The 25706-nt window shown below is 51.7% G+C and overlaps 1 protein-coding gene across 3 annotated transcripts in view; it reads left to right on the top strand.

Annotated features, from left to right (window-relative positions):
• The window catches only part of CLCN6 (chloride voltage-gated channel 6), a 30531-nt gene extending 5772 nt beyond the window's left edge, over positions 1-24759 (top strand). Inside the window, exons 4-23 of one of the 3 annotated variants that reach the window (XM_035019785.1) lie at positions 223-288; positions 2600-2666; positions 5477-5583; positions 6165-6291; positions 6924-6991; positions 7919-7977; positions 8797-8929; positions 9558-9671; positions 9989-10155; positions 10687-10813; positions 13309-13435; positions 13733-13886; positions 13990-14149; positions 14240-14346; positions 15316-15502; positions 16345-16502; positions 16698-16854; positions 18748-18855; positions 18984-19109; positions 21731-24759. In XM_035019785.1, coding sequence (XP_034875676.1) covers positions 223-288; positions 2600-2666; positions 5477-5583; positions 6165-6291; positions 6924-6991; positions 7919-7977; positions 8797-8929; positions 9558-9671; positions 9989-10155; positions 10687-10813; positions 13309-13435; positions 13733-13886; positions 13990-14149; positions 14240-14346; positions 15316-15502; positions 16345-16502; positions 16698-16854; positions 18748-18855; positions 18984-19109; positions 21731-21811 — 2400 coding nt within the window. In that variant the 3' untranslated portion in view covers positions 21812-24759. Of the gene's footprint in view, positions 1-222; positions 289-2599; positions 2667-5476; positions 5584-6164; positions 6292-6923; positions 6992-7918; positions 7978-8796; positions 8930-9557; positions 9672-9988; positions 10156-10686; positions 10814-13308; positions 13436-13732; positions 13887-13989; positions 14150-14239; positions 14347-15315; positions 15503-16344; positions 16503-16697; positions 16855-18747; positions 18856-18983; positions 19493-21730 lie in introns of those variants that run through there. The other 2 variants (XR_004681789.1, XM_035019784.1) reach the window with 2 other exon arrangements.
• The last annotated feature ends 947 nt before the right edge of the window (positions 24760-25706 follow it).

The following is a 25706-nucleotide window of genomic DNA, read 5'->3' as shown; positions in this document are numbered from 1 at the left end:
ACCTTCATCCTGCCAACCAGAGTACCCACTCTTGGTGTGCCTGGCCCAGGCTCTTAGAGCTCATCCTTCTGGCCTTGTAAGGCGCCTGCCATACCAGACACCACAACCAAGCTTGCTGTGTCTGTGGAATTTAGCCTAAAACTGGTTGTCCAAGATGTGCTCCTTCCCTGCTGCCAACAAAACCATATAACAAACTGAGTCTGTCTTTCCCTGTGTGAACAGAAAGGTCGCAGGTATGAGGCGGTGAAGTGGATGATGGTGTTCGCCATTGGAGTCTGCACGGGGCTGGTGAGCAGGCAGGGCATGGGGGCCTGGTGGACGGGGTGGGGGCCCGGAGGGTCAGAGGGCAAGGCATCTGTCGTGATAGCAGAGGCTGCCTTTTCTTTTTTTCTTTTTTTCTTTATTCCCCCCACATAATAATCCTGACACTGTGTTCCGCACTCCTCTTGCTCTCGCTTTATGAAAGCGAACCCTACAACACTGGTATTCTTTAAAGCACTCAAAGGCTTGGTCAGGACCGAGCTCTTATGATATGGTCCTATCAGGTGGACAGCATAGTGTGGGGAGTATTTCATGGAAATTGAGGTCACTCTGTAGGGAAAAAGCAAAATAGTGGAACAAACCCAACCATGACACCCTTTCCTTTAGTGTGGCGTGTCAGTAAACAGGACACCGTCGAGCTCAGTGAATTTATCGTGCTGTCCTGGGCTTCTTTCCGGCGCATTGCTTGTTTTATTTAGAAGGTAGAGCTGGCGGCTGTGGATAGAGGAATATGCCTGAATGCACAGGGTTCTGGGGTCAGCTTGCTCACAGATGAATCACAGACAAGAAAAGATTATGAAACATTGCCAAATTGTGTAGTAGCACAAGGCCTGGAATCCTAACTGCTGACCTAACCACACTTAAAGCTGGGGAAGAGAAACTGGAAAAGTCAGCAGACAGTCAAAATGATACATGTCACATCTTATTTTCTATCATTACAGTGTTCAAATGGGCTATCTTCGTCCGTTCGGGCTACTGTAATAAAAATACCAAAGACTTGCCAGAGGCTTAAACAACAGATGTTTATTTCTCCCAGTCCTGGAAGCCAGAAGCTCAAGATCAAGGTGCCAACAGATTTGTGTCTAGTGAGGGCCTGTTTCCTGGCTTCTGGCTATGTCCTCACAGGGGAGAGGGGGCCAGATTTCTCTGGGGGTCTTTCATAAAGCCAATGATCTTATTCACGAGGGCTCCACGCTCAGGACTTAATCAGCTCCTAAAAGGCCCCACCTCCTAATGCCATCACAGTAGGGGTTAGAATTTCAACAGATGAATTTGGAGGGGGGACACAAACGTTCAGCACATTAACAGGTTATATTCCTAAGCAGCGGCCTGTTTATCTCACTGGAACTGACTACAAGTCTCATTCTTGATTCTGCATGTTATACCCGTAAAATGTAAGCACGCATTTAGTATAATCTAGCCACAAAGGCTGACCAATTTTTATTTTCCTGGCATTTGTCAGATTTTTACTGAGGTAAATTCAGAGGCCAAGGAACATTTTTCTAGTTAAGACAAATGGCATTCAGAAGGCCTCTTTGGTAACATTCTATTATGGGGGGAACTTGGGTTGATTTAACTGTTATATTGAAATTTCAGATCATCTGTTTTGCCATATACGTTTCTGGTTGCAAATTTCCCTGTAATAAGCATAATCATGAGCCATCTACTTGTTAGTCTTTCTGCTACTTTCGTATAACACTCCTTTGAACTGCCATTTATCAATACTAGCAACTTCCACCAGTCCCCTCACGTCCCCTCACGCTGCTGGAAGGCAGACTTGCCTTTATAACTCAGCAACCAGCTCCTCTTGCTACTAGCTCTCTTATCCTTCGATCTGTCACAACCTATTGCTTCAGTGTTTAAAAGCCTCCGGGCTTTGGCTAGAGGGAAGGCCAGAGGCCTGAAGCCTTTGATCCTGAATCCACCAAGTCACAAGCCTTTCCAGTTCCCCGTGAAGCCCAGAGCAAAGACAAGACGTGGGGCTTAAAGTGGGCTGGTAGAATATGAGTGGTTTTCTCTTACTTAACCAGGGTAACCATTGGCTGCAAATCAAAATAGTGACTTACAAAGTATAAATAGTAATAACAAACATGTAAAAGCCATAAACACCTGAGTAAATGTTGTTTTTCAAAGTAATATCTTAAGCTATGTGTTTATTCAGCTAAGTATCACTGAAGATGTTATTGGAGTTCTTCTGAAACTGCCTCTGGAAAATGCTAAGTAGCCCCTCACAGGATTCCGGGTGATTTCTCTAGTCACGGGACGGTCTTCCTTGGTTTCACATCTTTTCCTGCAGCCTTTCCTTTTGTTTTACTCTCCTTCTCTCAGCTTAGCTGTGCCCCATTTCCTTTGTCCTCTGGAAGGGCGGTGGGGCAAGGTTGGCAGGGAATCTCCTGGCACGTCAGAGTGACTAACAGGAAACCCATTCACTCGTTGCCTCTTGGTGACGTGGGTGCATGTGCCAACCAGGAAAGGCCAGGGGGGCTCACAGCTTTTGAGCAAAGTGCCTGCGCCACAGTGGGGAAAAGCTGTGTGATGGTTCGCTTGCTCTTCACAGGTGGGTCTCTTTGTGGACTTCTTCGTACGCCTCTTCACCCAGCTCAAGTTTGGAGTGGTACAGACATGTATCCTTTTCACGGTTCTTGGTGTTCCCAGGTGTCAGCGGTTTCTGACCCTGCTTTCTTGTCTAGAGAATAGGAGACATGATCTAGTGAAGAGCTATTTATTAACCATTCAGCTTAAGTTTTTAGTTACCATTAAAGGACACAACAGGAAGACTTTAAGAGAGAGATACTTGTATTCAGGTTGGTGAGACACAAATACCACAAAGATGCCTGTTCTTCCCAATCATCTACAAATTCAGTGTAGTTCCAATCAAAACTCCAATAGAGTTTTCCATGGAACTGGAAATTTCTCTTCCTAAATTTGTTGGGAAGAGTAAAGGGCCAAAAGTAGTTGGGACAGTTTTGAACAAGCATGGCACTTGCCCTACTCAATGTCATAATTTAAGATATAGTCATTGAAACCATGTCCTATTGGTGCAGGAATTCCCAGTTAGGCCAATGGAAGATAACAGAGGAGCAGAAATTGGCTTGTACATATAGAGAAGTAGGGAGAATGACAGAGTTAGTGTTATAAGTCAGTGAGGAAGAGATGGACATAATAAAGATGTAGGGACATTGGTTTCCATCTGGAAAAATAAAGATTCCTACTTTGTACCATAAATTAATTCCAGATGGATTGAAGATGTAAATAAGCAAAACAAAACTCTAAGAGACTATGTGATGTCAAGAGAAGGGAATAGTTTCTTAAAGCTCCAGGAGGCACAAAGTGAAAGGGAATATAGATCCGTAAACTTGACCATGTCAAAGTAAATTTGTTTTTCATACAAACAAAAAACCCCAAGCCATGACAGTAAAACACCATAAGGAAAGTGGAAAACAAGTCCACAGCCTAGGAGAGGTTACTCACTGTACATTGAAGAGACAAATAATTAGTATCTAGAACACCAGAAGAACAGCAGCTCAGTAAGAAGAAAGCCCAAACAGCCCAATAGAAGAATGAGCAGAGGATGTGAACAGGCAATTCTCAGAAGAGGAAAATGGAATGGTCAATAAATAAACCTGTAGAAAAGGGCTCGCCTCACCACTAACCAAGGAGATGCAAATTAAATAGATAGCAAGTACACCTCTGGCTCCCAAGTCCCTCTTTCTCATTCAGACCTTGGACATGTACAAAGATGTTTGTTACAGCTTTGCGATTGCAGAAAGGTGAAATCACACAAAATGGGAGAATGGAAAAATTGTAATGTGTTCATATGGTATAGTTTTATGCAGAAGTTAAAATGAATGGACCAGAGCTGTGTATATCAACATGACTAATTCTCAAAAACTTGATGTTGAAGGAGAGAAAAAAGTGTAAAATGTGCATAAAATGCAATACCATTATTTTAGTTTTAGAAACACATACAACAAATGGCTACGTCTAAAAATACACAGGGAATGGGGTGCCTGGCTAGCTCAGTTGGTAGAGCGTGTAACTCTTGATCTCAGGGCTGGGGGTTCAAACCTTACGTTGGACATAGAGATTAGTTAAAAATAAAATCTTAAAAAAAAAAAAGACACACCATAATTTCAGGTTAGTGGTTTTTCCCAGGGGAGAGAGGGAGGGAAACGATTTTTTTTTTATGGTATCTAACATTTTAATTTTTAAAACCTGGAGCAAATATGACATAACACCAAGATTTGTTAAAGTGAGGGATGTGGGGGGAAGGGCGTTTGTTGCTTTTTATGACGTTTTAAGTATTGATTTGAAATGTTGGGGTGCAGGAGCAAATGGTCAGAAAGGAGTCTTGAGACGTTTTGGGTGCAAAAAAGGTGGTTTTATTAAAGCACAGGGACAGGGCCCATGGGCAGAAAAAGCTGTACGGGGATTGTGAGGAGCAACTGATTACATACTTTTAAATTGGGAGGGGTTAGGGATAGTGTTAGGTCTTTAAGGAGTTTGGGAAGCAAGGTTTACAGGACCTTGAGGGGCTAGCTACTCTTAAGATAAGGTTATTTAGTACTGTCTGGTAAAACCTTTGTCATGAGACCCTTCAGAAGGATATCAGTGGGCCATATGCTTGGAGGATGATTGCTAACCTGTATGTTGGGGAGGATGGGTAGAGATGAAGTTTCCAAAGGGATTTTCATATGTTAAAGACGACTTACAGGATCCTGGAGGTTGGGCGAATATCAAGTTTGCCTTTAGCAAAGCAGTAACGTTGAGGCAGTTGAGCTCCTTGAGAAAGGTCACTCTGCCTGCCTCAAGTATTTGTCGATGGGCTGCAAGTTGTAAGGAGATTTAATTTTTTCTACATTTCTTTTGCCTTTGTTCTCCGCATCCATATTTCATAATTTAAGAATAGTTCCCGGGTACCTGGCTGGCTCAGCCAGTGGAGCATGCAACTCTTGATCTTGGGATTGAGTTTGAGCGCCATGTTGGATGTGTAGAGATTATTTAAAAATTTAAAATTATTTTAAAAAATAAAGATAAGCTTAGAAAATGGTTCCTGATATAGACGATCTCTCAGACAGGTGTTTTTTGTTTTGTTTTGCTTAAGATTTATTTATTTGAGAGGGGGCATGCAGAGGGAGAGAGAGAGAATCTTAAGCAGACTCCCCACTGAGCATGGAGCCGATGTGGGCTTGATCTCATGACCCTGAGATAATGACCTGAGCCGAAATCAAGAATCATGACTGAGGCACAACTGACTCAGCCACCCAGGCGCCCATCAGACAGGTTTTTTCTTGAGTTTACATATGGAGAACAGGAAGATGTGCAGTAAGCAGCCAGCATGTTTTAGAAGAAGAGATGCTGCACCGTTCCCTACTGGTGGTGGTAGGAATGCCCCTGACAGGCGAGCATGTTTGCCTTAACCCCGGTTCTGCAGCGGTGGAGGAATGCAGCCAGAAAGGCTGCCTTGCCCTGTCCCTCCTTGAGCTCTTGGGTTTCAACTTGACCTTTGTTTTCTTGGCAAGCATTCTTGTCCTGATCGAGGTGAGGCGGTGTGGGTGTTGGCATTTGGCTGATGAAGGTTTGGATTCCTCCATCCCCACTTCTGGAATGTCAGGAAGCTGAATTAGACTTGGGATATAGATTCCTGCAGAAAGTGGCCTCTCCTACACTTAGAGCTGTTTCTGAAAGTAAAGGTTTCCGCCTCTGGTAGGATGACAGAGGAAAAGTCCAGATTAGGAGGGTGGTTCTCAGCCTCGGCAGCACATTAGAATCACCGGGCAACTTTAAAAATGACTCTAAGTAACTTGAAAATACTTCAAAACTAACTTTAAAAAATAGCTGCTACCCAGCTCAAGTGAATGAGATGAGAATCTCAGGAAGTGGAGTGCCTGCATTGGTAGATGCGTGGCCCCCAGGTGATGCCGAATCACCGGGACTTGTTAGGAATGCAGCTGAGTCAGAAACCCAGGGTGGGGCTCAGCATCTGTGTTAACAGACCCACCAGGTGATGCTGATGCTGCTAAGGAAGAAGGTCAGTTCCCCCTCATCAGCGGGTTGTTGTGGCTAAGCCACAGAGCTGGTGGATTTCGAGTTCACGGGCATCCTTCTCTCTCCTCCCTCAGCCAGTGGCAGCAGGTTCCGGGATACCCGAAATCAAATGCTATCTGAATGGTGTGAAGGTGCCCGGAATTGTCCGTCTCCGGACCCTGCTCTGCAAAGTCTTTGGAGTGCTGTTCAGTGTGGCTGGAGGTGAGGAGAGTCTTTCTGACTTTTAGCCTTCCAAGTATTCCAAGGGGTGAAGGTGACAAGAAGCACTGTGTACGTAAATTAGGTAGATTTGGATTTGAAGGGCCTGCCCTCAAACAGATCTCTGCCCTGTTTGTTGATGGATAATGTAGACGCTGTAAGTTACCAGTTGGATACCTGACTAACACACGTTTAGTTTTGAAGTGGAATGACCCTTTAGTTGGTTTGTGGAGTTTGCTTTTAGCAAAGTCAGCAAGCTTTTTGTGTAAACAGCCAGACAGTAAATATTTTAGGCCTGATGGACTAAGAGGCAAAATGGGAGATACGATGTAGGTACTTAAACATATATAGCCATTTGAAATAGAGCCATGTGAGAATGTAAAAACCATTCTTCGTTCTCGGACTATAGAAACAGGCACTGGGCCTGTCTTGGCCCACAGGCTATGGTTTTCTGAGTGCTCATATTAAGGAGTATTTTTTTTGATGTGTTGAGTATTTGACTTTTTCTTTTACAAAGTCACGTAATCATCTCTGCTGTACAGTTGTCGAGAGAAAGGTCTACCTAGCAAAGGTCTCCTAACCAAGATAGCTTTCTGTGCTGACTGATGGCCTCCCCCTTTTCCACCTGTTCCCAGGGCTCTTTGTGGGGAAGGAAGGCCCCATGATCCACAGTGGAGCAGTGGTAGGAGCCGGCCTCCCCCAGGTAAGAGCTGATGGGCTGGGAGGATACGTCCCTCAGAGGGGGCCCCTGGGGAGGGCCTTGTCCATGGCTGAGTTTGTAACATATCCATTGGGAGCACCTGACATGGCCTTGGAAGCTGATGTCCGTTTGGGTTGATGTGAAACTGTTCCGTCACCCAGCGGAGAGGGTAACTGGTACCCCGGGTCTTAACAAGGCCCTGCTGAGTCCTTGGAGCAACAACGGGACAGAGAAAGTCTGTTCAAATGAAAGTCCCCTGGTGCGCCCCCAGCCGGTGCTGAGCACCTGCCCATCCGGCAGTTGATGGATCACCTCCGTGTGGCCAAACCCTCGTAGACGGTTAGCTCGGTTAGCTCTGGTGCTCTGTGGGGAGGGAGTCACCGTGGCTGCGGGTTATCGGCGCAAAGGAGAGAGACTCTTGTCCAGAGCCCGTCTGTTGGTCTCTCTTGTTACTGCGTCCCCTCCCTCACATCAGGCACCGGCCTCCGGGAAGTGAGCTGAGAGGCGGAAGGAGGCCAGCTGAGGACGAGGCAGCAGCGTGAGAACTCGCTGGGCTCATTGGACCCTCGCCGGGTCTTTGGGCCCCTTCTGTACCGACATCCCCTGAGCAGAGTCCACTTCATCTTCTGCAGCAGCTTTCGGTTCCTCCCTCCACCCAGCAGTTTCCCCTTTCTCTGTCTGACTTGTTGACTGTGTACCAAATGTGATTTCCAAAGATCCTAGAAATCTGGGGGGCAGGAAAAGAAGTTCCTTCCAGAAGTAACGTCTTTTTTTTTTCCCCCACGTTGCAGTTCTGGCCTCTTGCAACACATCTGCCTGGGTGTGCTCAAGCAAAGGGAACTTTCTGGTGCCTGGGATTCCTGTAGCTCTGGTCCTTGTGCCCCCCACCCCCACCCCCACCCATCCTCACTTTGTTTTCTCTTCCTCTAGTTTCAGAGCATCTCCTTACGGAAGATCCAGTTTAACTTCCCCTATTTCCGAAGTGACAGGTATGGAAACCCAACCCAGTTCGTTTGCTACCGCTCAGACCCCACGCCCGTCACCGTAGCTGGCTCCCGGGCTGCCTTGCTGGGCGGGCTGTGGGTGGAACCCACCTGTCAGAGTGGAGGGGGGTAGGAATCTTCTGAAAATAAGTATGAGGGCCAGGCTGGCTTCGTGACTTCTATTTTGTCAAGACATAAGGCTTAGAACCGTCTCAGGCAATGAAGAGGACAGTCCAGTATTGAAAACACGACCAGGGAAGTCCACAGGCATATTATCAAGAATGTGTTTTATATTCCAAAATGATGTACTTGGTCTGCCACCTTTCTGGGTTGGAAGGTGCTCTTCTGGGTACTTTTTCGCCCTGTGGGATTTGTGCGTGTTACTGATGTGTGCACCCTGCTCGGCCTTTGGAATCGGGGGCCAGATTCAGAGTCATCTACCTTCTCCTGCTGGGGTTCCTGCAGGTCACTGTCACCTGCTCCTGACACTTTCACTGCCGCTGTGGCTTTCTGGGAGAAAGATCTGGTGAGAGTGGGGCTCAGCAGGGACTGACAGAAGTCTGGGCTCTGCCTCCTCAGCTGGTGGCTAAGACCCCACATTCAGAGCAGACTGACGTCAGGGAGCCCCTCCGACTAAGGAGAGTGTCTGGCTCGTAGGGAAACCGTATTTGCTGGGGAGTCTGCCTCACCAGACACCTGCCCTTCGTAAGCCCTGACTGTTCGTGGGTCACAAGACATGATGTTGGTGGACAAGGAAGTGAACACCTGCCTTTTGCGGCCTGAGGACTCTCTTTTGGGTGAATCACCTCTCTGTTCTCCCTGCAGAGACAAGCGGGACTTTGTATCAGCAGGGGCGGCTGCTGGAGTTGCTGCAGCTTTTGGGGCCCCCATCGGGGGCACCCTCTTCAGTCTGGAAGAGGGCTCGTCCTTCTGGAACCAGGGGCTCACGTGGAAAGTGGTAAGGAGGACTTTTAGTGAAAGCACCTCCTAAACTTAGCCACCCCCTCTCCCCAAAACTAAACTGGACATTTCTGACTCAGTATGGTCACCTGTCATTTTGATGAGACCAGGAGGGTTGACTTTATTAGAAATTCCTTTGCTCTGGACCCATAACCTCCAAACCATGGACATTTCTGTACGTTTCATATCAAGGCCCCCCCATCCGCACATCAAATTGCCATTGTCCTCCCTTGATGAACCATCTGGCCTAAAAACGGGAGACCGGCTAGGGTCAGAGGCAGGCAGTGGCGGAGGCTAGACTTGAACCCTACCTGGCCTCCTCCCTCAGACTAGCATGTTCCTTGTCTTGTAGTTACCGTTCCTTTTTGGGCACATGATCTAGTCCACAACAGGCTCTAAATAAAGAGGCTCTCACAATAGGCCACTGAATACACACTTCTCACAGCCCGATTCGCAGTTTTCGCACCCAAGGAGTGCTCACTGCAGTGGCTACCAGGTCTCTGTGTCCAGACCTGGACGTGCGGGTTTTTTTGGGGGGGGGGGGGCGGCAGTGGGTTTTCTGAGGCCGCGCCCAGAAGGTAGGACTTGTCACTCCTGAGTGTTCTCCTGTTTGTCCCGTCTTCTAGCTCTTCTGTTCCATGTCTGCCACCTTCACCCTCAACTTCTTTCGTTCTGGGATTCAGTTTGGAAGTTGGGGTTCCTTCCAGTTGCCTGGATTGTTGAACTTCGGCGAGTTTAAGGTATGTTTTGTCCTTTTTTCCATCGTTTTTTGGGGGTTCTGGTTTTTTGTTTGTTTTTACTTGACCCATGAAAATTGTTTTTAAAGTACCAGAGAGCAGTGGTCAGAAGGGTAGGCAGAGCTTCTAATGGGGTCTCTCTGCCCCGTGAGTCTCCTGTGCATGCTCAGTGCTCGGTGCGGGCAGGCTTCCAGCTCTGCTTTGGCTCTCGTAGATGGAAAGCAGATTCACCTCTTATTTCTGTCTTCTCTGCTTCTGTCCCTTCTTGTTCTCATGGGCACTCTGGTTTTTCTTTCTCCCTCCCTTGCCCCTTCTCTCAGTGCTCTGACTCTGATAAAAAATGTCACCTCTGGACAGCTATGGATTTGGGTTTCTTCGTCGTGATGGGGGTCATTGGGGGCCTCCTGGGAGCCACATTCAACTGTCTGAACAAGAGGCTTGCAAAGTACCGTATGCGAAACGTGCACCCGAAACCTAAGCTCGTCAGGTACCTGCTTGCCTCCCGCAGCCTGCCGTGGCTCCCTGAGCTTCGTGTGGACCAGGCCGTCTCTCCCGAGGAAAGAGCTCATGGGAACGGACTCCACTTCTCCCGCCAGCTTTGATTTCGTGTCTGAGACTAAAAATAGAGACAGGGTCGTGGATCTCCTCTATTTGTCAGACGGGCCAAAAGGCTGAGTCTGAGCTTAATTTACATCAGAGGTGCTGGTTGCCTTCCAGCCACTAAGTCAGAAGGGTCGATGAGACTCTTGACCTAAAATGGAAGGCCATTTTGTTCCTCAGAGAGAGGTGTTGTGGTAATGTAGCAGCCCATGTTCCTGGCTACCCACTGTTGACGAACGAGTTGCTAGAATGGAGCAAGTCGCTGACAAGCTCTGCACGTGTCCTGACTGACTCGGGGCTGCTGGTTGCATGCTCTTTGGGGCAGTGAGGGTTAGAGCAGACAGGGTTGTGTTTTTTAGTTCCCGAGGCTGGGGTGTCTTTTTTTATCTTGTAGTAACCGCTGTGCTTTGCTTCCTAGAGTCTTAGAGAGCCTCTTGGTGTCTGTGGTAAGCACCGTGGTGGTGTTTATGGCCTCGATGGTATTAGGAGAATGCCGACAGATGTCTGCTTCGGGTCAAATCGGTAATGACTCATCCCAGCTCCAGGTAACCCCTGTGCACCTGCTGCCTTTGTCTTACACCCCCAAAGAGGAAGAATCCAGAAATGTGTGACTTGCCTCTGCTGATAATAGGTGTGTTTGTTTGTTGCTCCACACCTGTATCAGATTGCTAAGAGCTAGAGGAATCCGTAGGAGCCTTTTCCCGGAAAAGAGAGTGTGCATGCTCTTTTTCACTTTTGTGAAGAGTCACGGCCATCATAGAGGGGAGCTTCTCTGTTTGTTGAACAAAATTAATTGGAGACAAGCTCAGGAAGCCAACCGTCGCTTGTTCGATGAGCCCCAGTTTACTCTTCTACCTCTTCAACCCTGAAAGGTGCCCACCAGCCTCACCCTCACGATTATGAGCATCACCCTTAAGACTGGGAGAAAGGAGTGTCCTGCGTCAGAGTGATCTGCGATCCGGCTCTTTTGGCATTTCCTGGTTCTTTCTTCTTGGGTTTAGGTCATTTACTGCCTTATGTTCTTTTTCTGTTTCTCCTTCTTGCTTCTTAGGAGCATGTAGTATTTTCTAGAACCTTTCCCTGAAAGAGCAGGGTCAGTGAGGGAGGCATTGGAGCTTACTCTGCCTTACAATTTTTTGGTCCAAGCCAGTGGGTCTGAGAGCTTCATGTGGTCAGCCAGATGCATGGTTCTGGCCTCTAGGGTAGAGGCTCGGGAGTGTTCCCTAAGTATCCAACCTTTTAATTTTTTTTTAAGATTTTATTTATTTGATAGAGAGAGAGACAGCGAGATAGGGAACACAAGTAGGGGGGAGTGGGAGAGGGAAAAGCAGGCTTCCCGCCAAGTAGGGAGCCCGATCCCAGGATCCCGGGATCATGACCTGAACCGAAGGCAGACGCTTAACGACTGAGCCACCCAGGCACCCCAGTACCCTACCTTCTTGCTGCTCCTGAGTAGCTGCTCACATCCCTCAGGGTTGTTGGGAGCTTTGTCTTGGATGGCTGCCCCTTTGGCATCCCCAGCAACGTCCATGAACAGCAGCATGGCTTAGATCAGGGCTTGGCAAATTGTGGCCCGTGGGCCAGATTTGGCCTTTGGCATCTGCTTGTTTTTGTGTGGCCCCTGAGCTAAAAATGGTTTTCACCTTTTTAAAGAGTGTTTAAGAAAAAAAAGAAGAAGAAGAGGAAGAATGTGCAACAGAGACTCTGCGTGGCCTATAAAGTCTAAAATACTTACTATGTGGCTCTTTATATCCACCAACCCGTGTTACTCGTTAGTCCCGAGGCTGCCTCCTTACCAGACCAGTATTTTCCAAACGCGTCCTGTGGAACACTGATACATATGATTCACAAACAAATGGAAAAGAATCCTGTGGTCTAACGGGTTAGCTAGAATTAAATGAGTTGCTCTAAGGACCGCGTAGGATGTCTACAATTCCATCAGTGTCATGGGTGTTTGGACGTTTATCGTGTGCTAGCTATTCCAGTAAGCACCGCATGGACATGACTTCATTTAGTCCTTGCCCCCACCGTGTTGGCTGGTATCATTATCCCCATTTTACAGGGGAGAAAACGGAGACAAAGTGAGGTCTTTTTTTTTTTTTTTTTAAGATTTTATTTATTTGAGAAAGAGAGAAAGTGAGAGAGCAGCAGAGGGAGAGGGAGAAGCAGGCTCCCCCTCCCCCCGTAGGGAGCCCGACGATGCAGGGCTTGATCCCAGGACCCCAAGATTGTGACCTGAGCTGAAGGCAGACACGTAACCCACTAAGCTACCCAGGCGCCCCACAAAGTGAGGTCTTGACCATGATCTCTCAGTGGTATACACCATGAGCTCGGCATTACTCACATTTCACAGGTGAGGCTTCCAGGATGAGCTGCCACTCCCACAGGCGCTGGAGAGGGGCAGAGTCAGAGGCCAGTCTGTCTGATGCAGGAGCCTCTGCTTTGCCCTCAGCTGGTTCTCTGATCTCCAGCAAGGCTGCGATGCATCTCAGCACATTCGACTGCAGGACTCTTTCCTGGGAGGCCTCAGGACCGGGGTTCCTCCCGACATAGTTTGGGAAACTCTGCATGCGTGGATCGTTTCGTGGTCGCCTCGTTCCTGAGCCACACACATTTCTCGTTGGGCAGCCCCTCCCTGCCAGGTTCCGCCAGGAGGGGGCACTGCCCCGCTTCCCGCGGCGGTCCTCCTCCGCACTTCACAGTGCGTGGGGCTCTCAGGCCAGGCTTCCAGCAGTTATCACTTACAACGTGAGCACCACGAGAGGAAGCAGAGCCAGATCCACGGTGAATTTCATTGTCGTAACTCAAGAGCCCTCGTCCCGATTCTTTCATTCTCGAAGCGTAAGGAATACAGTATCACGGTTGGCTGCTCTTGGCTAGAGATCGATTTTTTGCCACCTGTTTCATTTCCGGGTAAAGCTTACAAGCCAGACTTTCTCGACCCCACTAGAGACCTCCCGCTCCAAGACTTTGAGCGCCCTGATCAGGTGTAATGACTTCGTAATGACCTCGTACTGACTCTCCGATTCTTGTGTCTTAGGTCACATCAGAAGATGTCAACTCAAGTACCAAGACCTTTTTTTGTCCCAACGAGACCTACAACGACATGGCCACACTCTTCTTCAATCCCCAGGAGTCTGCCATCCTTCAGCTTTTCCACCAGGATAGTGAGTATCTGTGAGCCTGCCCGTTCTTAGGTGATTGATTTTTTTTTTTTTCCTGCAGGGAACATGATGATTCCTCTGCCCCTGCTGTTGGCCCACAGACACAGCCAGGCTTACCCTCAATTCTGAGCAAAATAGGAGTTTTCCTTTGTACTAGCAACCCAGACAAGGCTGGAGTCTCTGCCTCCAGTGTTGGAGGTGAACTGGTTGGGGTGTGGAAGGACCTGGAAGGGGCCAGAGCAGCCCGGCGGGCCTTGGTGGCGTCTGGTGGTGGGACTCAGATGGGTTCTTGCCTCGCAGGTACTTTTAGCCCCGTCACTCTGGCCTTGTTCTTCGCCCTCTATTTCCTGCTTGCATGTTGGACCTATGGCATTTCAGTTCCAAGTGGCCTTTTTGTGCCTTCCCTGCTGTGTGGAGCTGCTTTTGGACGTTTAGTTGCCAATGTCCTTAAAAGGTAAGTGTGTGCGTGTGCGCGTGTGAGCGTGCCCGGGTGTGCGTGGCACAAGTGTGCGAACCTTGTGATTCCAAGCCATAGTCTCCGCTTCTTTCTTGCCCAGCTACATCGGCCTGGGCCACATCTACTCGGGGACCTTTGCCCTGATCGGTGCCGCAGCTTTCCTGGGCGGGGTCGTCCGCATGACCATCAGTCTCACGGTCATCCTCATTGAGTCTACCAACGAGATTACTTACGGGCTCCCCATTATGATCACTCTGATGGTGAGTGCTCCCCTTCCAGGCCTGTCCCCGGTGCAGGGCCAAGTTCACCCCCCCAGCAGCCTTTTTTCAAGTCTTTGTTTTGTGTCTCAGGTGGCCAAATGGACAGGGGACTTTTTCAACAAGGGCATTTATGACATCCACGTGGGCTTGCGAGGTGTGCCACTCCTGGAATGGGAGACGGAGGCGGAAATGGACAAGTGAGACCATGACTTCCATCTGTTGTAGTTTCAGAGTTTATGACCTCGGGCCTGAGGGGTGTGTGCATCAGAGTGGGAAGTGGTGATTAAGATTCTGGGGTGGGAGTCCAGTGAACCGGTAGATAACTCCCAGAAACAGCTGGGTGTGTCTGGGAGCTGGGGGGTGGAGGCCGGCAGCTGCTGCGTGGTTTGACGTAGCTCCTGTGGCCTTCTGGTTGGACCTGACAGGAGGTCTCGATCAGGTCTGTGTTAGGACTGCACGTTTCCGCTAAGGGTCTGCTAAGCCCGATGAGTGAGGGCCAGCCTGCCTCACACATGCCCCGTGAAGTGTCATGCCAAAAGCAGGGATTATTCTAGGCATAATCGCTGATTTATCCACCAGCCTGCAAATGGTTTGGGCCTTCTGTGTCCGGGGACCCCACAAGGCCTTTATGGTCCAACAGAGGGATCAGCAAACTTCTGTAAAGGGGTGGATAGTTAATATGTACAGCTTTGCCAGCCATGTGGTCTCCGTTACAACTAGCTATAGATAATATGTAAATGAGCGGGAGAGGCCAGATTTGGCCTGGCACCTGCAGCTGCCACCTGGTTTAAAGGAACAGCCCATACTTTTTTTTTTTTTTAATTCTAGTAGTACCATTAACAATTCAGTGATGATATGAGGAATGTGCCATGGAGGGCTGAGGAGGGGATGGCTATTCACCTGGGCAAGTAGGTGGCGTTTGTGGTAAGGGGACATCTTGTATTGAGCTGAGGAAAGGCCCACCAGTTTGGCAGAGCAGGGAAGGGCGTTCCAGGCATGGGGAAGGGCATTGCACAAGGATAGAAGTACAGACGAACGTGTGTGTTCAAAGAAGCTGGCTCAGAGGAGGGACCCCGGTGGTCCGGGCCATGCAGGAGATCCAGGGCTCGCTCCTGGGATACTGCGGGCTCTCTTGTGAGGCAGGACCACTTTCCTCCTTCCCCCAGACTGAGAGCCAGTGACATCATGGAGCCCAACCTGACCTACGTCTACCCGCACACCCGCATCCAGTCTCTGGTCAGCATCCTGCGCACCACGGTCCACCACGCCTTCCCGGTGGTCACTGAGAACCGGGGCAACGAGAAGGAGTTCATGAAGGGCAACCAGCTCATCAGTAACAACATCAAATTCAAGGTACAGCAGCCCGAGAGGAACGGTGGGTGAGAAATAAGCAGTTCCTTGACGCACACGCTGATCTGGCGCCTGCCACACCCCGTAGATGGGGGCGCTGGTTGGCTCTCAGGGAGAATCCACCTCTTCGTTATGTGCGGCAGCAAGTGTAGACGTGATAGCGAGTGTGGACGTCATTAGGCCGTCAGGACATGTGTCCGTTGTCACCCCAGCAAGCGTGCAGATGGATTTTTTGTTTTAATCGGCATTATTTATGGCATGTAAGTGGTATCAGGAGGTTTCTAGAGTTGCCTGTGACAGAAATGGACTTCGGCCTACCTAAGAAAAAGAAGTCGGCTGGAAGCTGCAGGACCGACAGGGGAGCTGGAGGACCAGAGGCCTCCCGCCGGGCGTGCAGGCAGCTCACAGACACCCTGGAGGGTGTTGGGAGGCACGGGGACCAGCCCTTGCTCCTGAGTTGAAATCCAGGCAGAGGGAGAGGCCCTCACTCAGGCCATAAGCCCCCGTGGCTCTGGGGGCTGGGGCACGTCCATTGTCAGTCCCACCACAACATGATGTAGGAGAGGGGTTCACCCTGGAGAGTTGAAGTGCTGTTCCCAAACCAAAGGAGTAGGGAAGTTGGGCTGGCAGAAACCGCGGGTTCCAGAGGCTCAGAGAGACTCCCTTCAACCCCAAGCCCCTGAGCCACTCCGAAGATGCCTTGCACTTCCTATGTCAGCACGTGCTTGTCGCCACTGTCACCCAAATCTTTAAGCTGCATAGGTGCCATGGTGGTGTGCCCGGGCCAGCAACCCATGGCCTGCCCGGTAGAAACCTCTGTCCCCATCACCCCTCCCCACGCACAGAAATCCAGCATCCTGACCCGGGCTGGCGAGCAACGCCGACGGAGCCAGTCCATGAAGTCGTACCCGTCGAGTGAGCTGCGAAACGTGTGTGATGAGCACCTCCCCTCCGAGGAGCCGGCCGAGAAGGAGGACCTCCTGCAGCAGATGCTGGAGCGAAGGTGAGAGCACAGCCCCCCGCCACACGCACCCCCGCCTGCAGGGGCTCACGAAGGGGCTCACAAAGGGCAGCGCACTGCTCGGAGGCAGCTCCCGAGCTTCTGGGGGATTTGGGGAGTTGGTTGGGGCCGTGGGGGGGAAGCAAGATGCAATCCTGCTGAGGGTATGCTAGGCAGCGTCTGGTTTTTATGTAACAGATACACTCCCTACCCCAACCTATACCCTGACCAGTCCCCGAGCGAAGACTGGACCATGGAGGAGCGCTTCCGCCCTCTGACCTTCCACGGCCTGATCCTGCGGTCACAGCTCGTCACCCTGCTCGTCCGAGGAGTTTGTTACTCGGAAAGTCAATCAGTGAGTCTCTGCTCTGCACCGGGATTCAGGAAGGCACGAGGGTGTTAGGAGCACAGTCCCTGTGCCTCGGGGCGGACGGGAGCTAGTACGTGGGGAGCCCGTGTGCCAGCGGGCGGCTGTCCTGCAGTCTGTGCAGCCCCATGGCTCCCTCTGCTGCTCTCAGCGCCTCTCAAGGGGCACTACGGTGGGGGGACGCCCCAGTCACCCTCCCCTCAGTCTGTGCATTGCCTCTTAGGTGTCCTTTCAGCCTGGAGACTTTTTTTTTCTTTTTCTTTTTTTTTTTAAGATTTTATTTGCGAGCGAGCACACACGTGCGCAAGCACAGCAAGGGAGGAGCAGAGGGAGAGAGGGAGAAGCAGACTCCCCCGAGTCTGAGCAGGGAGCCTGATTTGGGGCTCCATCCCAGGACCCCGGGATCATGACCTGAGCCCAAGGCAGACGCTTAACTGACTGAGCCACCCAGGCGTCCCAAGTCTGTAGACTTTTAATATAGTTTCTACACTTTCTGGTATAAGTGAACTTTTTTACATGCTTTTTTTTTTTTAATGTTCTTCCTATTAATTCCCTTGTAATTTTTTTTTTCCTTTCGTTTGGTTTTTGTAGAGATAAGCAGGGGTGGGTAGGGTGTGTTTTTCAAAGTGGTCCCTATAGTAACCTGAAGACCCACTCGTCCCCACACACTTCACCCCCTTTAGAGGGAACCTGAAAAGGTTGCCCAAAGGCCTGCTTTCCAAACGGACTCTCCTGGTTCAGCTCTTGGCCGCGGAGGCCAGCCCCGCAGTCACTTGTGGTCCTGCTGGCATGTGGAAAAGCAGCTAGCATGGGGCGGGACAGGAAGGCCCCAGGGGCAGGGGCTGGGGCTTGGAGGTGTGGTCGGTGGTGTGTGGGGCACAGGAGGGGTGATGTGGGCTAGGTTGCAGAGGCCTCGCCTTAAGGCAGAAAGTAGCTGGAGCTGAGCTGACCAAGCGCTAGGAGCTGGGTGCCGCTGAGCAGGCGGCTTGGGCGGGGGCGGGGGGGCAGTGTGTGGAGAGAGGAGTTACGGGCGAGCCATCAGGACAGAGTGGCGACCAGCACTGTGGCCACTGTGCCCAGCCTGAGAGCCATGGTGGCGGCCCAGGTGCCCCGTGAGGGCCGAGGGGAAATCCAGAAGATTTGTTACCGTCCCTCGGGATGCAGGGATGGTAACAAAGCTGCCGTGTCCAATTAATTGCCACAAACCAGGTGGCTGCAATCAACAGAAATCTCTTCTTTTCACAATTCTCAAGGTCAGAGTATGAAGTCCACACGTCAGCAGGGCCTCGCTCTCTCGGGAGGATCACTCCTTGCCTTCCTCGTTTGGGGGGCTACCAGCCATCCCTGGCACTCCCTGACCGGAGACAGGTCCCTCCAGCCTCTGCCTCCGTTGTCACGTGGCCTTCTCCCTCTGTGTCCTTCCCTCTTCTTAGAAGGACACAGTCATTGGGCTGACGGCCCACCTTAGTGCAGTCTGACATCATCTGAACTTGCTTACGTCTCCAGAGACCCTGTTTCCCACATGGCCACACACACAGGTGCAGGGGCTAGGACTCAGACACGTCTTTTGAGGAACACACGTCAACCTGAGACCTATTAGCTCTTCTCCCGTTTAGACTCCGGGACAAGCCATGTCCATTTTACAGGCAAGGAGAAGCAGGATCAGAGAGATTAGGAGACTCGCCGAGGGGGGCACAGCGAGGCCTGGCTGGGAACTGGCGTCAGTCGACAGGGGTCTCACGACAGAGCCCCCAGTTCTGCACCGCCTCACGCCGGGTGGCGCCGTAGCCAGCGGTGTGGACGTGGAGGGGGAGGGGCTCTCCGTGTGCCCCTGCCGCTTGCCGTGCTGGGTGCAAGGACCTGTCTCGCTTGGGATTGCAGAGCGCCAGCCAGCCGCGCCTTTCCTACGCCGAGATGGCTGAGGATTACCCGCGGTACCCCGACATCCACGACCTTGACCTGACGCTGCTAAACCCGCGCATGATTGTGGTGAGCAGGGCTGTCCCTTTGGGGCAGGGCCCCCGGAGAGGAGCCGGCCGCTGCTCATCCGTGCGTTCGCGCCTCATCCCGGGTAGGGCGCAGGTGGCCAGAGGTGACTTGTGTTCTCTTCTCTGCAGGATGTCACCCCGTACATGAACCCTGCGCCCTTTACTGTTTCACCTAACACGCACGTCTCCCAAGTCTTCAACCTGTTCAGAACGATGGGCCTGCGGCACCTGCCCGTGGTGAACGCCGTGGGAGAGGTGAGTCTGACTTCCCACTGTGCCCGCAGCCACGCCTGCCTTCCAGAAAGGACCCTGCCCCCGCTGCGTGTGAGTCAGGGCTTCCCAACCAGCAGGGTTTCTCGGACTAAAAGCTTTTCTGCCCACTCTGCCTCCTGTGTGTTTCTGACGTACACTCTCCACTCGGCCGGCAGGTGTCGCCAGGGTCACAGCTGCTGCGGAAGAGCGTAGGGCAGGCGTCCCCAGTGTTCCTCTCCTTCACCCTCCATCAGACCTGCGCCTCCTGAGGCGGGGTCCACTCCCCACCCGCGCTGGGCATTTATGACGTTAAATGAGAGAATTTCAAGCAAAATGCTTAGAGAGTTTTATTTGATTTTATTTTATTTATTTTTTTTTTTTTTAAGATTTTATTTATTTATTTGACAGAGAGAGACACAGCGAGAGAGGGAACACAAGCAGGGGGAGGGGGAGAGGGAGAAGCAGGCTCCCTGCAGAGCAGGGAACCCGATGCGGGACTCGATCCCAGGACCCTGGGATCATGACCTGATCCGAAGGCAGACACTTAACGACTGAGCCACCCAGGCGCCCCGCTTAGAGAGTTTTAAAAGATCCAACTATGTATAACTAGTAATCAGTGCTGCAGACTTTCCTGGTTTTCTTTTTTCTTAGAACTCCATTGTTTTCTTCATTACACAGTTATCGTGTGGTTGTTTAAAAAAAGAAAAGAAAATATAGAGAAGCAGAATACAAACAAAAAATAAATACCAGCCCTTAGCTCCTTTGTCTTTTTTCCTCTGCATCTACAAGTAGAGATTTTACGTGTCCTGTCTTTTTTTTTTTTTTTTAAGATTTTATTTACCTGACAGACACAGTGAGAAAGGGAACACAAGCAGGGGGAGTGGGAGAGGGAGAAGCAGGCTTCCCGCTGAGCAGGGAGCCTGATGCAGGGCTCGATCCCAGGACCCCGGGATCATGACCTGAGCCGAAGGCAGATGCCCAATGACTGAGCCCCCGAGGCACCCTGTCACGTGTCCAGTCTTAATGAGGGCATTGTCACCACCTGTACTAACACCCTCGTGGTTTGTGTGACCTGTAGGAGATGCCTTTCCGTGGCAGGAAACATTCGCTTACGGTATTTTAACGGGCTCGACGGCATCCCACTGGCCGGCTGTCCACTGACTTATCCAGCTGTCCTCTGTAGGGGGACATGTAGCTAAACATCACTGCCGTGATCATCCTCTTGAGGCTTTTGCTGTTTGTCACCAAGTCGCCCTTCAGGAAGCGAAACCTCTCTAGACAGGGACCTCCGGCAGAACGCTGGCCCGGCCCAGCCTGTTCTTCTGTGGGCGTAGTTACAGTGGGTCCAGCTGTGTTCCTTGAAACACGAGCACACGGGAGGTTCAAAAACAGTTTCTGGTGCTCAGCACCCGCGTCACTAAGACATGAGCAGCGGCGGCTGCAACAGCTGTGAAGACCTCTGACTTCCACAGCGTCCCTCCCTTCTGACCCCATCTGCCTGGAGATGGCATCAGATCCTGCACATTAAGGGTTCAGCCCCATAAGACAGCCCCCCCCCTCCTCTTCGGATGCCAATCAAAAGTCCAGGTTGTCACCTGGGGTTCTGGCCAGGTGCCTGTAAATTGGAGGTTCCCATGATCTGCTTCTAGAACTCAGGAAAACAGTTTACTTACCAGCTGAAAGGATGTGACCCAGGAACGGCCAGATGGAAGAGATGCAGGGGGCAGGTGTGTGGGAAGGGGTGCCAGGCTTCCACACCCTCTCTGGCGCACTGCCCTCCTGGCACCTTCCGTGTTCACCAGTGTGGAGGCTCCCCACACCCCACAGTTCAGGAACTTTGTTGATGGCTTCATTGTGTATGTCCGTGGGATTGATCACATCATGGCCACGGGTGATTGATTCAACCTCCGGCCCTTCCCCGCCCACAGATGGGGGTTGGGACTGGAAGAGCCAGTCCTCTAGCCACATGGTTGGTTGCCCTGGCAACTAGCTTCCATCCTTCGGGACTTTCTAAAAGTTTATCATTCACATAAACTCAGGTATAGTTGAAAGGGGCTCATTATGAATGGTAAAGGATGCTGTTCTTACTCGTCACTTAATTCCCAGAGTTTTTAGAGCTTGTGCAGGAACTAGGATGAAGACCAAACACGTATTTCCTGTTATAAGTCACTGTATCACAAGGACTCAGGTATTTATGAGCCGCAGTGGGGTCGCGGGGTCTCGGCTGCTCGGGAACCGGCATTGGGCTGCGTCTCTTGCGTGCATGCTTGAAGCAAGCGGCGGGTGATGGGAACTGAGGCGGCTAGTGAGCGTGTGCCCTGTTGAAAAAGACATTCAAATTCAGAGTTTAGCTGGCCTGACTAAAATTTCTCTTGGAGCTGAATTTGTCCCCTTGGCCTCCAGGTGACGAGCCCTAGTTACCTGTTGATCTCCTTGTCATCTGGAGACTGGGTAGCCTTGAAGTGCGCAGCGTGGCCAGCTTGATACGTCTGTCCCAGCGCTCTGCGGGACGGGCCTCTGTCGCCTCTGCTTACGGTGCCTCTCAGGGCCAGCCCTGTCCGCTCCGGTCCTGCCCCAGCGGGTTTGCTCTGCAGGTGACGGGGGTCTTTTCCTCCTTGTCCTAGATCGTTGGGATCATCACTCGACACAACCTGACCTACGAATTCCTGCAGGCCCGGCTGCGGCAGCATTACCAGACCATCTGACGGCCCAGCGCGGCCCCGCTGCCACACGCCAGCCTGCCCTGTCCCGGAGCTGCCCAGGGAGGCGGCTTGCTCGTGCCCCGTCGCCACGGCCGGCTGGGGCTGTTCCAGGACGCGGAAGAGTCCCACTCACCCACTCGCTCAGAAGCCTCCAGTCATCGAACACTTCGCCGGCCAGCCGTCCTGGGGATGCTGTTGAACCGCGAGAGCCTGGGCCTGTCTGACTTTCTCAGCAAGTATCTTCCTGTTTCCTGCTCCCCGCTCTCCTGCCGTCCAGCATGGGCCCCGGCCCCAGGCCCCTCCACCGCACACGTGCCAGGACCAGAGGGGGCGTCAGGCCTCGGCCACCAGGGAGTGACGCCCAGAGCAGTTTTCCTGCCCCCTCCTGCTGCTCTCCTACGGAACCCAACTGTTGCCTTCAGCGGACAGGAGGGGCTCTGCCAAGGCAGGTGCTGGGGCTAAGGCCAGCTGCAAAATGCAGTGAATTACCAAATTTAGGGACTGAGCCACTGAGCTCACCCATGTTTCAGGGGGGGCCCTCCTGCGTCGGGACTCTGGACAGGCGCACCGGTTCATTTGAAGGGAAACACGGCTTCCTGGGGGAGCTGCTGCTCTGGGCTTGCCCCCGTGGTCACAGCCTCCTCGGAAGCGCCACCCTCCAGGAGCACAAGTCCCATGGACCGTCCCTGAAGGAGAAGCCTGACGAGATGCTCCGACTTACAGCCACCCTAGTCTTTAGCATTTCGGCTTCTCTCCTGGTGACTTGTGTTTTCCACGGTCCGTCCCTCGTTCCTCCCCTCTGCACTGAGTTACTAACTTCCCGTGAGTTCTTACACGTGTCTTCCTGGTGAAGCAGCCACAGCCCAGGTGTCCCCCCTCCCCCACCACCATTAGCTAAAAGCAGGGCACCCCATTATAAAACTGCTCGACCCGACTCTGGGCAACGGAACAGTTACCTCCGAGACGGATAGAAGCCAGTCCTGGGCCAGCGAACACTACGGCACGTGATGTGGCCGAGAAGCCAGGGTTAGGACTGGCTTATTCCAGGAGGAGGGCGTGTCCCCGTCACACGCCTGTCCACCCCCCTGCTGCTGCTAGCCATCCCCAGCCCACTGAGGGGCCCAGACGTGGAAACTGTGCTGCCAGGGGGCTGGGTTGGGAGGGACACCCACCAGCACGTGCCCCAAGGCCTGAGCATGAACCCCGGGAAGGAAGCCTCTCTGTCTCTCCAGGCCGGGGGGCCCTCTCTGACCAGGCCCCCAAAGTGAACACTTGGGGGTTGGGTATTTCGCGCTTACTTTCCTCCTAACCTCTGCTCCCCCCCTACTTGCATCCACACCCTAGGCCCGTTGCTGTGCAGCCCTGTGACAGATGCGCTTTGGGACCCAAGATGGCATTCATTTGCATTTAAGCTTATGTTGGGCTTTGGTGTGTGTGAACCATGGCAGTTCCCCAAGAGCATGGCCTGCCCTCGACAACGCCGTCCTCTTACCCTCTGCCTCCAGGCTGACGTCTCTTGCCAGGACGGCCATGCAGCCTGGGGGTGGGTGCACGTCCTGGCATGGCCAGCCCAGGTCCTGTGCTCAGCACGCTCTGCTCCCCTAAGTGAGGGGGCTGCTTCAGATCTTTTCCACCTGACTGTGGCCCCACCCACACTCCATCCTTCCTATTTTCTTATCTCTTTGACCAAAAATACTTTGCCTTCTAAATGTTTCAGCTTCCTTGGATGCATTTGACTTGTGAAATGTGGAGGGGACCCCCAGTAAGTCGTTGGGGAAATCACAAGGACCAAAAAGGCAAACCTTCTAAAGGTGATTGTGTTCAGCCCGCTGCCACTTTATTTTAAGGCAGCCTTCAGAGCTTGGCCACATTATTCCTTCCTTTTATTACAAGGGACACCAGTTGCCCAAGTCAGGAGAATGTGGGGACCGCCCATCACAGAAACGGAATCCCCTCTTCCCACCCCTCAGTGAAATTGGCAGAACTAAGGTCCTGCGGGGGAAGCCTCTGGCCTCCAGGGCTCTGGGGTCACTAGCTGCCTGCCTCGAGGCCGCCCTGGGTGATGGTGTTGGACTTTACCCCTTGTGCACATCCAGTCCCCAGATACTTCATTGCCACTGAATAGCCCAGAGGTGGCTGGCAGAACACACACACCCCCTGCCCGTGAACTGACTGCACGGCGGCGAGGTCGCAGACACAGGCCTCTCCGGAAAGGCACGTTGCTTCTTGTCCTCCGCCGGCGTCTGCCCTTATCAGATAAGCCCAAAGACAACCACTGCCCCACTCATAACAAATAACTGGAAGCCTCACTCTGATAGTTAGAAACCCACGTTGTCCACATCCCACCTGTTACCAGCCCCGTCGCCCCCTGGTGGTAGGGTACATGCGTGCGCGTGCTTGCGTACCCCCCACACACGCACACAAGCCAGAGGGGGCTCTGGGGGGCTAGAGACGGTTTGCTGTGTGCCTGCCGTCTCCCGCTTGGTGTTTCACGTTCCCCAGCCGAGGAGCCTGGGAGGTAGGGAGCCAGAGTCCCTCCCGGCCGTGGGACCTTGGCAGTCGGGAAGGATTTGCTCATGACCTTGTTTAACGAACGGTTCCTGGCTGGGATGGACGCTTGCTTGCTTGACCCAACCAACTATATGACGTTTCTGATGCAAAATTGTGTAGTGACACGACCGACGGAAAGAAAGAAACCTCTGGAAAGGCCAGAAGCGCCGTCCCGGGCCCTGTAGCATCGATGTGCAGTATTACCCCACAGCTCCCGAACGTGGCAGGCTTCTTTCTGTTCAAACTGTTGGTTTAGATAGTAATACTAGCTATTTCTGTTTGTACATACGTTGTATTTTTTTTAATTTGCAAAATTCTATTTTTATTTGAACTTTTGGAACTTGGAAGTTCTCATTGTAACCGTAACATGTCAGAATAAAGTGTCTTCATCTGTCTCCACAGTGCTTGCTGTACAAGGGTACGTGGTTTTCATTTTACTCTCGCTTTCTACTATGTAAAACTCGCAGAGCCGGAGAGTAGATTTACAGTCTCAGAGGTCTCCTTCCAAATCTTTGACTTCATTCCCAGGGGAATGCTACCGACTTAATCCTTAGTACAAATCACGAAGTTCCCGGTTTTCTGTCTCCCTTCAAATCAACGCCATGTGATCTTGTTTACGGATGTTTTTCTCCTGTAAAAACCTACCTATTCCCTCAGCTGCCGCCACCCCTAGCAGGAGACGGAGGACCCGTGTGTGTTCTGACAGCTCTGTGTTTAGGCATCTGCCCCACTAACACGTTCCCTGATACCCAACCAGAAGTACAAGCAATTTCTGGCTTCTGTTTTGCCAGAAATAGGATTCTCTTGGTCTCCGGTTGATCTGCCTCAAGTTGCCATTTCACCAGTCCTAGAAATGGTGTCCGTCTGTGCCGTCCCCTCCACCTGTCCCCGGGTTTCCCAAATTCCAGGGACACTTCCTGTGCACTCAGCACTGTCTATTCCATTTGGGGGGGACCCACTGTGTCAGTGACCCCTTGGGAGTCGGCCCAGTTCCCCACACTTCCCTCCTAGCAGCTCCCACTCCCCGGACCTCAGGAGCCGAGTTTGGATGCTTTTTCCTATCTTTGCGCCTGTCTTTATAAAGTCTATCTGCTTCTTGGTTTTCCGCCCTTCTGTGTTCAAAGTCCACGTGGAGAAGATTTTTGTTGGAAGTGGTTAGATTAGAGGTCCTTCACCCACTCCACTCCCTAACCGTCAACTCACTTCTGGCCTCCTCCTCCCCCTGCAAAGAGTGAACGACTTCTTTATTCCCCCTTTTCCTGATTTCTGTACAAGACCAAGACAACTGGGCTGACGTTACAGAGCACGGACTTTGCCATGTGCTTCAGTCGTGCTGAACAGGCATTGA

The sequence above is a fragment of the Mirounga leonina genome, unplaced genomic scaffold (genome assembly GCF_011800145.1).
Source record: "Mirounga leonina isolate KUSES-001 unplaced genomic scaffold, KU_Mleo_1.0 Mir_173, whole genome shotgun sequence".
In the NCBI taxonomy this organism is placed as follows: Eukaryota; Metazoa; Chordata; class Mammalia; order Carnivora; family Phocidae; genus Mirounga; species Mirounga leonina.
Note: the sequence above shows the minus strand (reverse complement) of the source record. Positions and strands in the feature narration are given on the sequence as shown.